The following is a 13,706-nucleotide window of genomic DNA, read 5'->3' as shown; positions in this document are numbered from 1 at the left end:
TAAAAACTGATCCGAGTAATTTTATTCACCTCGAGTAATCGTTTATTTTGACAGCTGTAAGCAACACGTTTTGCTCGGACTACTTTTAATGCGGGACAACGCGCTGATGTCACGTGCGTAGAGGAAGAAGCAAAAAAAAAAAAACTTACTGCAGCCGACAGCCGCTACAAACGACGCCGACGTTGCTAAATACTAGCCCGCACGATGCTACGTTGGTAGCAGGTAGCGTTTGATGAGTCTCATAGAGATCACATGTATGTTGAACTAGATGCTTAATGACAGACTCGGCCGCGTCTGGGCAGCGTTAGTAAACAGCCGCCATCTTAAAGCAGTAGAGCGCTAAGCGTTAATCAAGAGTGCTGAGCGCTAATAAATAAGATTAATGTTACTGTCACTAGCTCAAGTAACGTTAGCCCTGCGGAGGGCTAGGTTTCTATTAATTATGACCACTTAACGTGTCTTACATACAGGCTTTAACATAACATAGCGTTGTGGAGTGATGAGGGTGTAAAATAAAAACTCAATTATGCTAACTATCAATTTTAGGTCAGTAGTCATTGCTGGATAAAACACCAAGTAGCACTGGTCCCTAATGTGCTCCAATACAGCCTGTATCATACATTTATTTTGAACACTGCAAAAACTCAAAATCCTATCAGGACTTACAGTTTAGACGAACTTAAAACTTAACTAGAACTTAAAAATGGCTTGACACAAATAGAAATTCAATTGAAACACGTGGGAAAAACTTTAAAAAGTGATGTGTGTTATCAAGCATAACGGCATTTTTAGGGTATATACAATATATATGCAGTATATATATTTTGATAAGATCTAAAGTTTTTTTGAGTGAAAGCAGTGAATTAGTCTTTTTATTCTAGTTACATCTGAGATGCAATTGTTGGCTGTTTTCAACAATAGACATCGAAAATAAAGACATTGATTGACTGAAAATGGTTCAAGATTAGATGAAATGTCTTGTTTTCTCATGTATATTTATAATTGCTCTTCACCTAAAAATATTTTTTTTTATCTGATTACTCGACTAATAGATAGAATTTTCAGTCGATTACTCGATTACGAAAATATTCGATAGCTGCAGCCCTAGTCATTTCCCTGTCCCGGCTTTGGAGACTGAGGAAAGAGCGTAAACAAAGCAGGGGGCGTGACAGTAAGCAGACATGCTAACTAAGCGGAGTTTCCAAGTCTTTTCTGCGGCAGGCACGCAGTGCTCATCGCCGGGGCGAGAAGAGGAAACGCCGAAAATGACAAATCACACAAAATTACCCCAACTCATGTCACACACAGCGGGGGGGGGTTGATTGTTTTCACCGATCGGCCAGCCCAGAGAGTAGGGGAAACGCCGAAAATGTAAACAAAACAGGAGTAGTATTATCACCCACAAAATGCAAGCCGCCTCCTTATTATAACGTTTGCCATGATCTCAGTATTTGACATAATATAAAACACGAACCTTACTGACCACCTTGTCCGTCCAGTGGTTCCTCCGTCTGACTTTTTTTGCCCATCACAGTGAACAAGAATCTTTTGGAAATCCAAAAAGCCTCACACCACTCTCCCTGGTGCAGCAACAAAAGCCTGCAGCACATTGGGCTGGCGTGATTTGAAAAATAAACGAATTAATCTCCAAAATCAACTGAATCCGCACTCCATCTGCATGCTATAAAGCAATGGCTGTGTTGTGAGATGGTGACCCGGGTGACATCACATTTGCATTCTTCCTCAATCCCAGACTGGAGCTGGAAGTCACTCATTTTCATGGTGCGGGATTCAAAGAATTGAATAAAAAAATCGATCGCTTCCAAACACATCCATGCGGTCCATTTCATTCAAGAGCATAAAATACCGCGTGAAATATTAAATAAAAAAGTTTTTTTCCTGTAATAGGCACTTTAATGCTCTATTCCGATTTTTTGACATACAGTGGGGAGAACAAGTATTTGATACACTGCCAATGGGTTTTCCCATTGTGAGTGTATCATATACTTTTTCTTCCCACTGTATCTGTTTTTTGGTGTGCCTGTTCAGACTGTCTTTGTCCATTGAGCCCGTTCAAGTATCACCGTCACGCATGCGCACTAATTCGCAGTCCGAGATGCGCTGAGAAAACTGACCCGCATGCGCAGGAGCATCAAAAACAAATGACATGCTGGCTCAACGTCATTCAAGGGTGATCATATTTTGATTTCCAAAAAGCGATTTCCAAAACAAAAACAGACATAAATAATATCTGTTTAGTCTTATGTTCAAAGTTTATATGAATTGATAGCATGCACGCACTGTGCATGCATGACACACGCACATACAGACAGTTTGCGTAAACAATCTTGAACTATTGCTCATTTGGAGCACATAGAAAACCGAGCATTATCAGGCTTATTTAATTATTTTATGACTGTTGTCGAGCCTGCCTCTTCCCCCCAAAAAAACGCGTTCAAGTTAAGCGCTAACGCTAATGCAAAGCTCCATTGCAAACATAGCGCCCTGTCTCTCTCGCTCTTTGCTGACGTAACTGCTGCATGAATTCCGATTTGGAGAACTTGACAGTTCAGACCACAGCCACATTCTGGAAAAAAATGTGGCCCCGATCGGATTTTAACCACATACAAAAGTGACCTAGGTCGGATTTTGTTGGACTTTTCCCGTTCAGACCGTCAAGTTAATGCCTCACTCCAGTGGGAAATACACGAAAAAGTAGGATTCGTGCATTAAGACCTGTGGTATGAACCTAGCCTAATTAATATCTTCTTTATGAATGTACATCAGGACCGCATGCAAAAGAAAAAAAAATACTGCAAGAATAAATTTGAAATCTCATGAGGGCAAACGTGCAATGTGTCAAGAATTAATTTGTACTCTTACAAGAAAGAGTCAAAATTTTACAAGATTAATAATGTGTGTAAAAAGGAGAACTGTTAAAAATATTGTCAAACTGAATTAGTATGAGCTCACAAACAATGAAATAGTCACCGTTTTGGCACGTCAACACTGTAACCAGAGTAAGCAGTGCAATATGATCAAGCAAACATCTGTATGTCTGCTTTCTCGTGACAGATTGAAACCATCCAATTTATTGGGTGTGTTCCATCATCGATCAGAAATGACGTTTTGTTAGAGACATTTGCTCCTGGTCTAAGGCTGATGCATATGTTCTCATGCACCAAGTACACTCAAAATATGTACTACTTTATTAACCTCTTTTGTTATAGGGAACCTCGGATTTAAAGACTTACAGGTTCTAATAATCACAATTGTTCTCTTACTAAAATATATTACCGTATTGGCCCGAATATAAGACGGACCTGATTACAAGACGACCCCCTCTTTTTCAAGACTCAAGTTTGAGAAAAAAAAAAAAGACTTTTTGAACACCAAATTAATCTTTACACAGAAAATAATTACAGTACATCTGAAACAAATGATTATGAGAAAATATTTGAGAGAAAAAGCATGTTATTTTGCCTCATTCAAATCTTAATATCTGAACATTAAAATATGTAAACTAAAGTGCAATCACATTCGTAACTGAATGGCTTCTGGTTTTTGAAATGTAAATAAACCAATCTATTGTGATAAAACAACAAAATTGCAATAACTGCATTAATAGCTAATAATAGCTGAGATCTGTCATAACAGAACTTCGCTTCAATGATATCTGGCGTCATCTAGCGTCGTGAATGGGTATAATGTCTAGACCGCGAATATAAAACGGCCCCCTCTTTTTCAATCTTATTTCAATGCAAAAAACACCGTCTTATATTCGGGCCAATACGGTATTAGAAAACTAAAATATTGCCATTGATTTAAAAATCTATAATATTTAGTACACGTTTTTTTTGACCTATGGAGGGCGCCATGTTTTAAGCGCGCAATGGACGCTCGGGGTGATGACGTAAATTGTCACTGTCACTCAACAAATACTACTGGGTTACTGCAATTCCTTCTATGCGGCAAGATGTCCAACACAAGCGCTCATCGGTTAAAAGCGGCGAGTACTTACTATTTGTGTTTTTATTGCGTCTTTTATTACCTTTTCATTGCCTGAAAATACTTTTTGCGTGTGTTTCCCTCTCATACTTTTAAGCATTGTGTTTTCTTGTGGTAGCTTTAAAGCAGATTGTTGATCTGTTGACCACATTAGTCACGTAGCATATTTAAACTAACCTTATTTGATATTACAAAGTTTAAGTGTTTTCTTTAGGCATCTTTAATATGTTAAGTCTGTATGCATTTAAACAAAACAAGCTGAAAGCACACGGTGGTACTTTGGGTGTCAAATTCGCCTCTTGTAGACGTTTAGCCGGTGTAGCACATTTTGGTAGAACAATTTTTTCCAGCTCACGTCTCATTTCATCCCATCTTTCCTGTTCATTTTAATTTTGCTACCAGTTTTTTCGAAATATCGACTAACCCTAACCCAAAAACTTATTTATACGTCTTTTATGTTTTTTTTCCACAAGAGACATCACTAGGTTCTGATGCAAGTTTGCTCCAAAGCACAACGCTTAAAATCCATTTTAAAGCAAAAAAACTGGCCACTGGAGGGTATTAGCGCATTTGGTAAGAACTCATATCGGACCATGAAAGGAAATGAATGAGGAGAAATAGTCAGGAAACGGAAGTTGGAGGGAGTAAGAAGCGTGAGAAAAATGTGGAGAACGATGTAAACACAAGGCACATGTGACACACAAGTTCCCTAGCTGAATTCTGTTATGAGGTAGTGGTCACTACAAAAGAAAGATTCAAAAAATCTTGATGAGACGGACAGGCTGTGATGAGGGAAAAATTTACCCCGCCTGTCGATACAGCCGCGGCCACAACAGCTTAATCTCTCAGTTCAATAGTTTAGTTATGTGTAAATAAATTGTTACTTTGCTATCAAAAGCTCTATTTGTATTGTTGTTTATGTTATTTTGTAGAAGGAAAACATTGTTCAGATGTTTGGGATGTCACAAAAGCAAAAAATAGCTATCATAAAGTCAAAGTTATGTTTCAAATGTACACTTTTACAAAAAGCTCAATTTCTGTTTTTTCATCAGAAATTGGAAAATTGCTCAAACTAATCAATCTAATGCTGATATCTAAAGAATGGAAAAAAGATTTAAACTTACTTTTTTCATGCTGAAAGAAGAGGGTCTAATCTTTCTTTTGGCGAGTTGCATATTTATATAGCAATAGAACAGACTTTTCTGGGGGCCTTGCAAAATCAGTCAAAATCTAGTAAAACAGCCGGGAGCGAAGGGGGTTGCTACGTTGAAAATGGCTGGGAGTGAATGAGTTAATGTTCGTCTTGGGTTGAAATTGAAAGGGTTGAACAGATGACATGTTAATGTCGCTAGAGTCGTACTCTGGAAGCCCAGCTGCGTAATCATGTGACGTTACTGCCCTGCGACGTCAACAACAATGGCGAATTACTTGTTAAACTAATTTTACAAATTGTATAACAACGAAAACCTCAAGAGGGGTTTCAATATCAAATTATTTTTACTCAATAATGTTTATCATTTAAGAACTACGAGTCATTCTATCCGTGGATCCCTTTAAACAATACAACTATGTCCTCTTTAAATCATATTGTTATTCTTACAATATTACAACTAGAGCTGAAACGAATACTCGAGAGACTCGAGTAACTCGAGTTTAAAAACTGGTCCGAGTAATTTTATTCACCTCGAGGAATCGTTTAATTTTGCCAGCTCTAAGCATCACGTTTTGGCCGGACTACTTTTGATGCGGGACTACGCCATGCCGTCACGTGCGTAGAGGAAGAAGCAATTAAAAAAAAAAAAAAACCTTACAGCAGCCGACAGCCGCTACAAACTACTCCAATGTTGCTAAAAACTACGCCCGCATGATGCTACGGTAGTAGCGTCTAATGCGTCTCATAGATATCATATATATGTAGAACTAGATGGGAAATGACAGACTGGGCGGCATTAAAAAACAGCCGCCATTTTAAAGCAGTAAATTCTCAACGCTAATAAATATGATGTTGCTCGCTGTCACTCGCTCACGTAACGTTAGCCCTGCAGAGGGCTAGGTTTCTATGGGGGTAGATTTGTTTCTTTATCATTCAATCAAAAATAGTTGCTTCAATAAAAAAAAAAGTCGCTTCAATCAAAATATATATTTTCAATAAAAAAGTCACTTCAGTCAAAAAAAAAATGTTTTTAAATGCAAAGATAAATTTGAAACTCAAAAAAATGCATTCGAAAACTATTTTTCTTTGAATTTTTTTCTTTTGATTGAAGTCAAGTTTTTTTTTTGATTGAAACAACATTTTTGATTGAAGTAATGTTATTTTGCATTTGGGCCTTTATTATTTAATCAAAAAATAAGTTGCTTCAAACAAAAAAATATTTAAAAGAAAAATCACTTCAATCAAAAAAAAGAAAAAAAAAAAAAAAAAATCAATCATGGAAAAAAAGTTTTTGAATGCGATAAAACATTTGAAACTCAGAATTTTCCATTTGAACTGTTTTCTTTGATTGAACCAATCCTTTTTTTTCGGACCATAATATGAGTAGGATATTTTTGTGTAAATCATTCAATCCCAGAAAAAGTTGCTTCAGTCAAAAAACCTATTTTCAATCAAAGAAAAAATCATTTTCAAAAATAAAATTGCCCTTCCCTAAAATAGCGCACCTAAGACTGATGATTTTGATGCGAGGCGGTGCTTCTATGATCCGAGATTACATCTGAGATGCAATTGTTGGCCGTTTTCAACAACGTACATCGAAAATAAAGATATTGATTGACTGAAAATAGTTCAATTTTAGATGAAATGTCTTGTTTTCTCATGTATATTTTAGGGCTGTCAAACGATTAAAATTTTTAATCGAGTTAATTACAGCTTAAAAATTAATTAATCCTAATTCAAACCATCTATAAAATGTGCCATATTTTTTTGTAAATTATTGTTGGAATGAAAAGATAAGACACAAGACGGATATATACATTCAACATACGGTACTAAGTACTGTATTTGTTTATTAGAACAATAAATCAACAAGATGGCATTAACATTATGAACATTCTCTTAAAGCGATCCATGGACAGAAAAACTTGTAGTTCTTAAAAGATAAATGTTAGTACAAATTATAGAAATTTTATTTTAAAACCCCTCTTAATGTTATTGTTTTATTAAAATTTGTAAAATTTTCAATCAAAAAAATAAACTAGTGCCTCGCCATTGTTGATGTCATTACACCAAGCTCACTCCCCAAACCCATAAAATCATTTGGACCCAAGCGCCAGCAGAGGGCGCCAAATAACAAAAAACAAGTAACAAGAGGACATTACACTTCTGTCATTTTAATCTGAGCGGGGCATGCGCGTTAATTGCGTCAAATATTTTAACGTGATTAATTTAAAAAATTAATTACCGCCCGTTAACGCGATAATTTTGACAGCCCTAGTATATTTATAATAGCGCTTTATCTAAAAAAAAAAAAAAAAAAAAAAAAAGTTTTATCCGAGCCGACTTGAATTTTCAGTCGATTACTAAAATATTCGATAGCTGCAGCCCTAATTAGAGCCCTAATCTCCTAATTCTACTTATCATTTTTTCCCCTATTGTAGCCCTTTGTACTTTTTTCATCAGTAAATACCGAAACAAATGTTTGTTTTGTTAAGTTAAAATTGATGGGGACACAAAGTAGTAGATAATTACCATAAACGAAATGCTCTGGACAGTGTAATAGGCGTTGAACACCACATCAGTGCCAGCATCAGACTATTGCAACAAATTATCTCCTCACAGTCTATTTCAGCAATCAAATTCAGACTGTTTTTTTTTGTTTTTTATTCAAAACTTCTAATTTTACCACTGTTGGAAACAACAAGGCCAATATATCCACTTTTTCAACATGGCTCCCTTTCCTCCCTCTGTTCTTGTCCATTTCATGGCACTTGGAGCCCATGCGTTTCTGTTTAGGAAAACGTTACCATGGAGAGCCATTCTTACTCCAGGATTTGGAGAAGGATGGAGGAAAATCACAAATAAGAAAAATCAGGGTCAGGCCAATTTGCCAAATGCATTTCATTTGCTGTCTTTATGTGGTTTATAATCAACCTGACAGCTCAACTGTGATGGCAAAAATGAGAGAAAAAAAAGCACACAGTAGAGCGTGCAGCCTCTGCCAGGCAGACTAGACTGTACATAAAGTGTCTGATCATTGTTAACTGTTGCACATTGCAGCAAGCTCAAACATTGCAAGTATGATAAGATGAGGAAATTAGAAATATTTTTAGAGATAGGTTATTGCTCAATAAATAAATAATTGATATAACATAACACAGCATTTTTTAAGATCATTTGTCTCCCCAAAAATGTGGAATGCAGATTTCTAGGTCAGTGCATTGCTCATCTAAGTGGACGACGCATTTCCTCAGCCAAGGGTGGAGACAACAATGTTTTAAACATGCTTTCATGACTTTATCTGATGTGGTATGGTCTTGTCTCTCTGTGTGTTTATTCCTTCTCAGATCATCCACGAGCCGCCGCCACCTACTGTGGAGGAGAGTTCGGTAGGAAAAACACCCTTTCAGACTCTAATGACTCCCTGCCAGTGTTAAGTTTATTCTGACATCTTAAACCCCAATGAGCAAGCACTCTTATTTCCTTCTCTCCTGGAATGAAACTTTTGAATTATCTCTTGAATGCATTGCAAGTTAACGCCCTCCAACATTGAATTTCTGACTTTTGCTATTTTCTAACCCAACCCATTTTTATGGGGGATTTTGATTTATAGTCTTAAGGAAATCCGTCAACATTCTGTTTGGAAGTAAATCCGACCACTAAGTCCCTAATATCCCTTTGCGTTTGTTTACACTAATGATACGGTCTTCTGAGCCAAAAAAACACATATTTGTCATTGCTTTGTCTTTTTGACAAGATGAAAGAGTATTCCAGACACACTATATTACAGGGATGAAACATCATAAAATGTTCCTTTTGGGCTTGTGTTATTTCCCGAGATCTGTCATCCACCAGACAGAGACATAAATGGATGGATGTAAAAATCGAGAAGGGTGCAAGAGAACTATTTAAAAGACACAACATTCGAAACGCTTGTACAATTACCGTATACAGATGTTTCCAAACCTCTGCTCTTACAAAGTTGATCGGGCACCATTTTACAATTTATGTCGCATTGTCAATAACCAGTAGTATGTTAAATTCAAAGATACCTATTTAGCCTTTCTCCATTCCATTGTAATTACTTTGTTTGTTCTCGGTCTCTTATCAGATAAGTTTGCCTCCAAAGACTGTCATAATTATGACATGACACTATCATGCACATCAATGAATGCTTATGACCAATGTCATTAAGAGTCATCAGGCAAATTATGTCACTAACTCCATTTACGTCTGGCTTGGATCATATTAATCCATTCAAAGTGAGATACCATAATTTTCGTACTATAAGCCGCCACTCACCAAATTTGACACGAAAACGGCATTTGTTCATAGATAAGCCGCTCTGGACTATAAGCCGCAGCTGTCCTCACTGTATTATAAGTGTCTATCATAAGACCAAATCAACTACCATGAATCTTTGAATCAATTGGCTGCAAAGCTTTATTGCTTCAAGAAGGTTAATTTGACAATCACTGTTCTCTTGGGGGAGACAATCAACCTCTGGTGTCAACACTGTTGTCGTCCAACATGCCTACTAGCATGCATTGCAGCGCTACAGATGTGAATCACATTCAAAATTCATGTTCTGTGCTAATTATTTCTTCAGTTGCTGTTCTAGTTGTTTCATTAACTGCTAGTAATGGAATTTGGTAACACTTTCTTTGACAGTGGCGCCATAAGACTGTCATAAGACCATCATAATAATGACATGACACTGCCATGAGCATTAATGAATGCTTATGACAGACATCATTTTGTGTCATCCGGCAAATTATCTTACTTTTGAATGGATGTAAAAGATCCTACCTGGACAATGGAGATGGAGTTACTGACATCATTTTCTGGATGACACTTAATGACATCTGTCATTAGCATTCATTAATGCCCATTATAATGTTATGTCATAATTATGATGGTTTCATGGCAGTCTTATGACGCCACTGTCAAATAAAGTGTTGCCTATTAACCCAAATAAATCAACAAATAAGCCGCACTGGACTATAAGCCGCAGGATTCAAAATGAAGAAAAAAAGTAGCGGCTTATAGTCCGAAAATTACGGTAATTTGCCGGATGACACAAAAGGATATCTGCCATAAGCATTCATTAATACTTATGACAATGTCATGTTATAATTATGATGGTCCAATGACAGTCTTATGGCGCCACTGTCAAATAAAGTGTGACTCAATACCATAACTAGCTATTAATGAAACAACTGGAACAGTAACTAAATAAATAATTAGCACAGAACATGACTTTTAATTGTTATTTACATCTGTATCGCTGCAACGCATGCTAGGAGGCATGTTGGACGACAACAGTGTTTACAGCAGGTGGCAGCAGTGGTTGACTGTCTCGTCCAAGGGAGCAGTGATAGCCAAATGAAACTTTATGAAGCTTTGCCGCCAATTGTTTTAAAGCTTCACTGTGGTTCATTTGGTCTTATGACAGTCTTTGATGCCGCTGTCAAAGTGTTACCGGTTCTCTTGTTCTATAAATATCCCATAATACAATAAGGACAGCTGCAGTTTATAGTCCAGTGCAGCTTATCTATGAACAAATGTTGTTTAATGTCAAATTTGGTGGGTGGCGGCTTATACTCAGGTGCGCCTTATAGTCCGAAAATTAGGGTAGTCTGAAAAAATACTGTAATCAAAATAAACAACTTTAAGGGAAAGTTTAGAATTTTTTACATCCAGCTTAATCGTCACGTTAGCGGGGGTTTAATTAGTAGATAGAGTTGATTTCAACAAATTCCGTGTGATTTGTTAGTTATTTGTTAGTTTCAGGGCTCCGGAGTGGCTAAGCTAGCGCAAGTCAATTGGGATGACTTAGCATGCCAATAAAAAACAACATATGCACACATGAAAATCATCGATGACCCTTGCAATTAATAGTGCTGGCTATGTTTTCAGGATAAAGTTATTAAAACTTACCATTGCATGTCAATAATTGCACTATGAACAGCAACATATGTAGTCCAGCTGCTCTGCAGAGGAGCAAGCGGAGGGATATCAAATTTTTTTCACCGCAAATTTTTTATGTTGTAGCCAGCAGCAAGTAACCAGTTTATATTGTTCCTCGTTCTTCATAGGGAATTTGTGGCAACTTTGCTTTGCCCATTTCTTTTGTCTGATTCCACGGCCCCTAAATGCACATTTTGCCCTGTTGCCGGCTGTCTGTTAACTCAGCAGACTGATGCTGCCATAGACTTCATCATAATATTGACGGGACACATTCCCCAAACTGCGCCAAGCCTTCAAATAGGGGGCCGTCCCACACTCCGCTTCAGTCGGTCAAAATTGGTCGCAGTTATTCTCAAACACATGCAGCAATCCAACGCCGAATTTAGGTTGAAAAAGTACACAAGCTATACCGCATACAAACAGGAAGGATTGTCTCAGGAGTGATTTATTCAAGGATTCAAGGAAATTGTTATATTTTTCGTACCATGCACGCATTTTGAAACGTTGTGAAAAAAATCAATTGTAGAAATTAACCGCTACGGCATTGGCGTCATAATTCGCAATATTTACGTAAAATAAAGGCTAACTGCCCGTTTTTTTGCTTTTAACCAAGAAGCGAGACTATTTTACGTTCATATCCATAGAGAATTCAGGGATTTAAGCATTTATACAAAAGAATTTTCAACGTAAAAAGCTCTTTGTGGTGATAAGGCGGCGCCACAGTGGCTTAAAGACTAGCAGCACATTCAACATATTTACATAAAATCAACGCTAACTGCCTGTTTTTTTGTTTGTTTTTTTTTTGCTTTTAACCAGGAATCGAGACTGTTTTACATCCATATCTAATAAGGATTCAGGGATTTAAGCAATTATTCACGAGAAATTTAACGTATAAAGCTCTTTGTGTTTCCACTCGGTCAGCTTTGACGGAAATAGGCCCCCTATTAATCAGCCCCGCGCCCCATGTCCTGTCAATATATTATGAAGTCTATGGATGCAGCATTCGAGGAAGGTAGGAAAAGTTTCCAACCTCCGATCTGAAAAAATATAACTGGAACGCCTCCACTATTTAATCGCTTACGAGAATGCAGGTTTGCTCGAAGTCAAAATGTCTTTTAATGGCCAAAACAAATAACAACTCGTCACAATCCGCCATGTTTGCTGTTTAAATTTGCCCGGAATGCTTTGAGGTCGCAACTGGTACCATCCGAGCGGGATAAGATCGAATTCCTACTTTCCTTGAATGCATCGTGAGCACGAGTGGCCAAAGCACTCCTCTCTATTATGGTCGTATTATACATCTAAAAAAATAGTCCTGCAGAATGAAATAAGGCAGTTTGGTGTGACATTGTTTTGGCCGCATGAGTGTTTTGATGAATGATGAATGATCAATGATCTGCATTTTGTATTTATTTGACTCATATTGGATCTGTTTGTTGATCTATATTTTAATTGGCATGCTAAGCACGCACCATTGACTCGCGCTAGCTTAGCTACTCTGGAGCCCTGAAACGAACAAATAACTTACAGACTGGACGGAATTTGTTGAAATCAACTCCACCGACTAATTAAACCCCCGTCAACTCGAAGATTAAGTCTAATGTCAAAAATTCTGAACTTCCGCTTTAAGGTATGATGCTGTGTAGTTCCACGCTGCAGCTAAATGAAACCACAGTAATAGAGACATTCTTATGAGAATAAATTACCTACATGAAGTCAGTGAACTGTCTTATATAATCTCCCTCATCCAAGTGCTTCCTGTCACAAATCTTATATAGGATGATGAGGACGATGACACGCCAAAGAAGAAATGGCCTACAGTCGATGCTTCCTACTACGGAGGACGGGGTGTTGGGGGAATCAAAAGGATGGAGGTGAGAATAGAGCGACAAATTAGTAAATCCCATAGAATTCCATTCACTGTAAATCAAACTGGTTCCCGTTAGGTTCGCTGGGGTGAAAAAGGCTCTACTGAAGAAGGAGCAAAGCTGGAGAAGGCCAAAAATGCCAAAGTGAAGATGCCTGAGCAGGAGTTTGTTCAGTCCCCTATGCGCGTTCTCAACAATGGCATGCAAAAACCCCTGGGAACCCACAAGTGGTACTCTCCCATCCAGGTACCAGAATGAGTCTGATAAATGACAAATGTGTCCAAGTCTGATATGATGTGACAGGAAAATCCCTAGTATACAAAAAAAGTAAAAACTACATTATCAGTCAACAGACGTACTTGTTCGTGAAAGACAAAGTAAATTCAAGTAATATTGCTGCTTGCACGCAGCTAAGCGAGGATTGGGTTAAAGGAGTAACACTTCCTTCCCAGCCAGCAAGAGGTTGCTAATAGAAACCAGGCTCCTGTTAGACTGACCTCCAGGGAACGAGGCTGCGCGACTAGCATTTTTGCAAGGAAAAAACAGCTGTGTTGCCTTTCTTTAGCCTCAGTGCTTTCGCTTTGTTTTAAACTATCATGAGAAGATGTCTAATGTACAGTAGCCCTTGAAATGGCCTTTACTTCTCTGGAAGAAGGTATTGCACTTAGGGCTGGGTGATTTGACCAAAAATAAGGATCACATCTTGG

At 37.7% G+C, this 13,706-nt stretch overlaps 1 protein-coding gene across 1 annotated transcript in view; it reads left to right on the top strand.

The window, feature by feature from the left end:
• The window catches only part of LOC130913145 (anthrax toxin receptor 1-like), a 68,148-nt gene that overhangs the window by 29,009 nt on the left and 25,433 nt on the right, over positions 1 to 13,706 (top strand). Inside the window, exons 14-16 of the mRNA XM_057831501.1 lie at positions 8,509 to 8,550; positions 12,910 to 13,005; positions 13,078 to 13,245. Of these exons, the coding sequence (XP_057687484.1) occupies positions 8,509 to 8,550; positions 12,910 to 13,005; positions 13,078 to 13,245 (306 nt within the window). The remainder of the gene's footprint in view (positions 1 to 8,508; positions 8,551 to 12,909; positions 13,006 to 13,077; positions 13,246 to 13,706) is intronic.

Source organism: Corythoichthys intestinalis, chromosome 3, assembly GCF_030265065.1.
Source record: "Corythoichthys intestinalis isolate RoL2023-P3 chromosome 3, ASM3026506v1, whole genome shotgun sequence".
Lineage (NCBI taxonomy): Eukaryota > Metazoa > Chordata > Actinopteri > Syngnathiformes > Syngnathidae > Corythoichthys > Corythoichthys intestinalis.
This window is presented reverse-complemented; position numbering and strand designations above follow the sequence as displayed.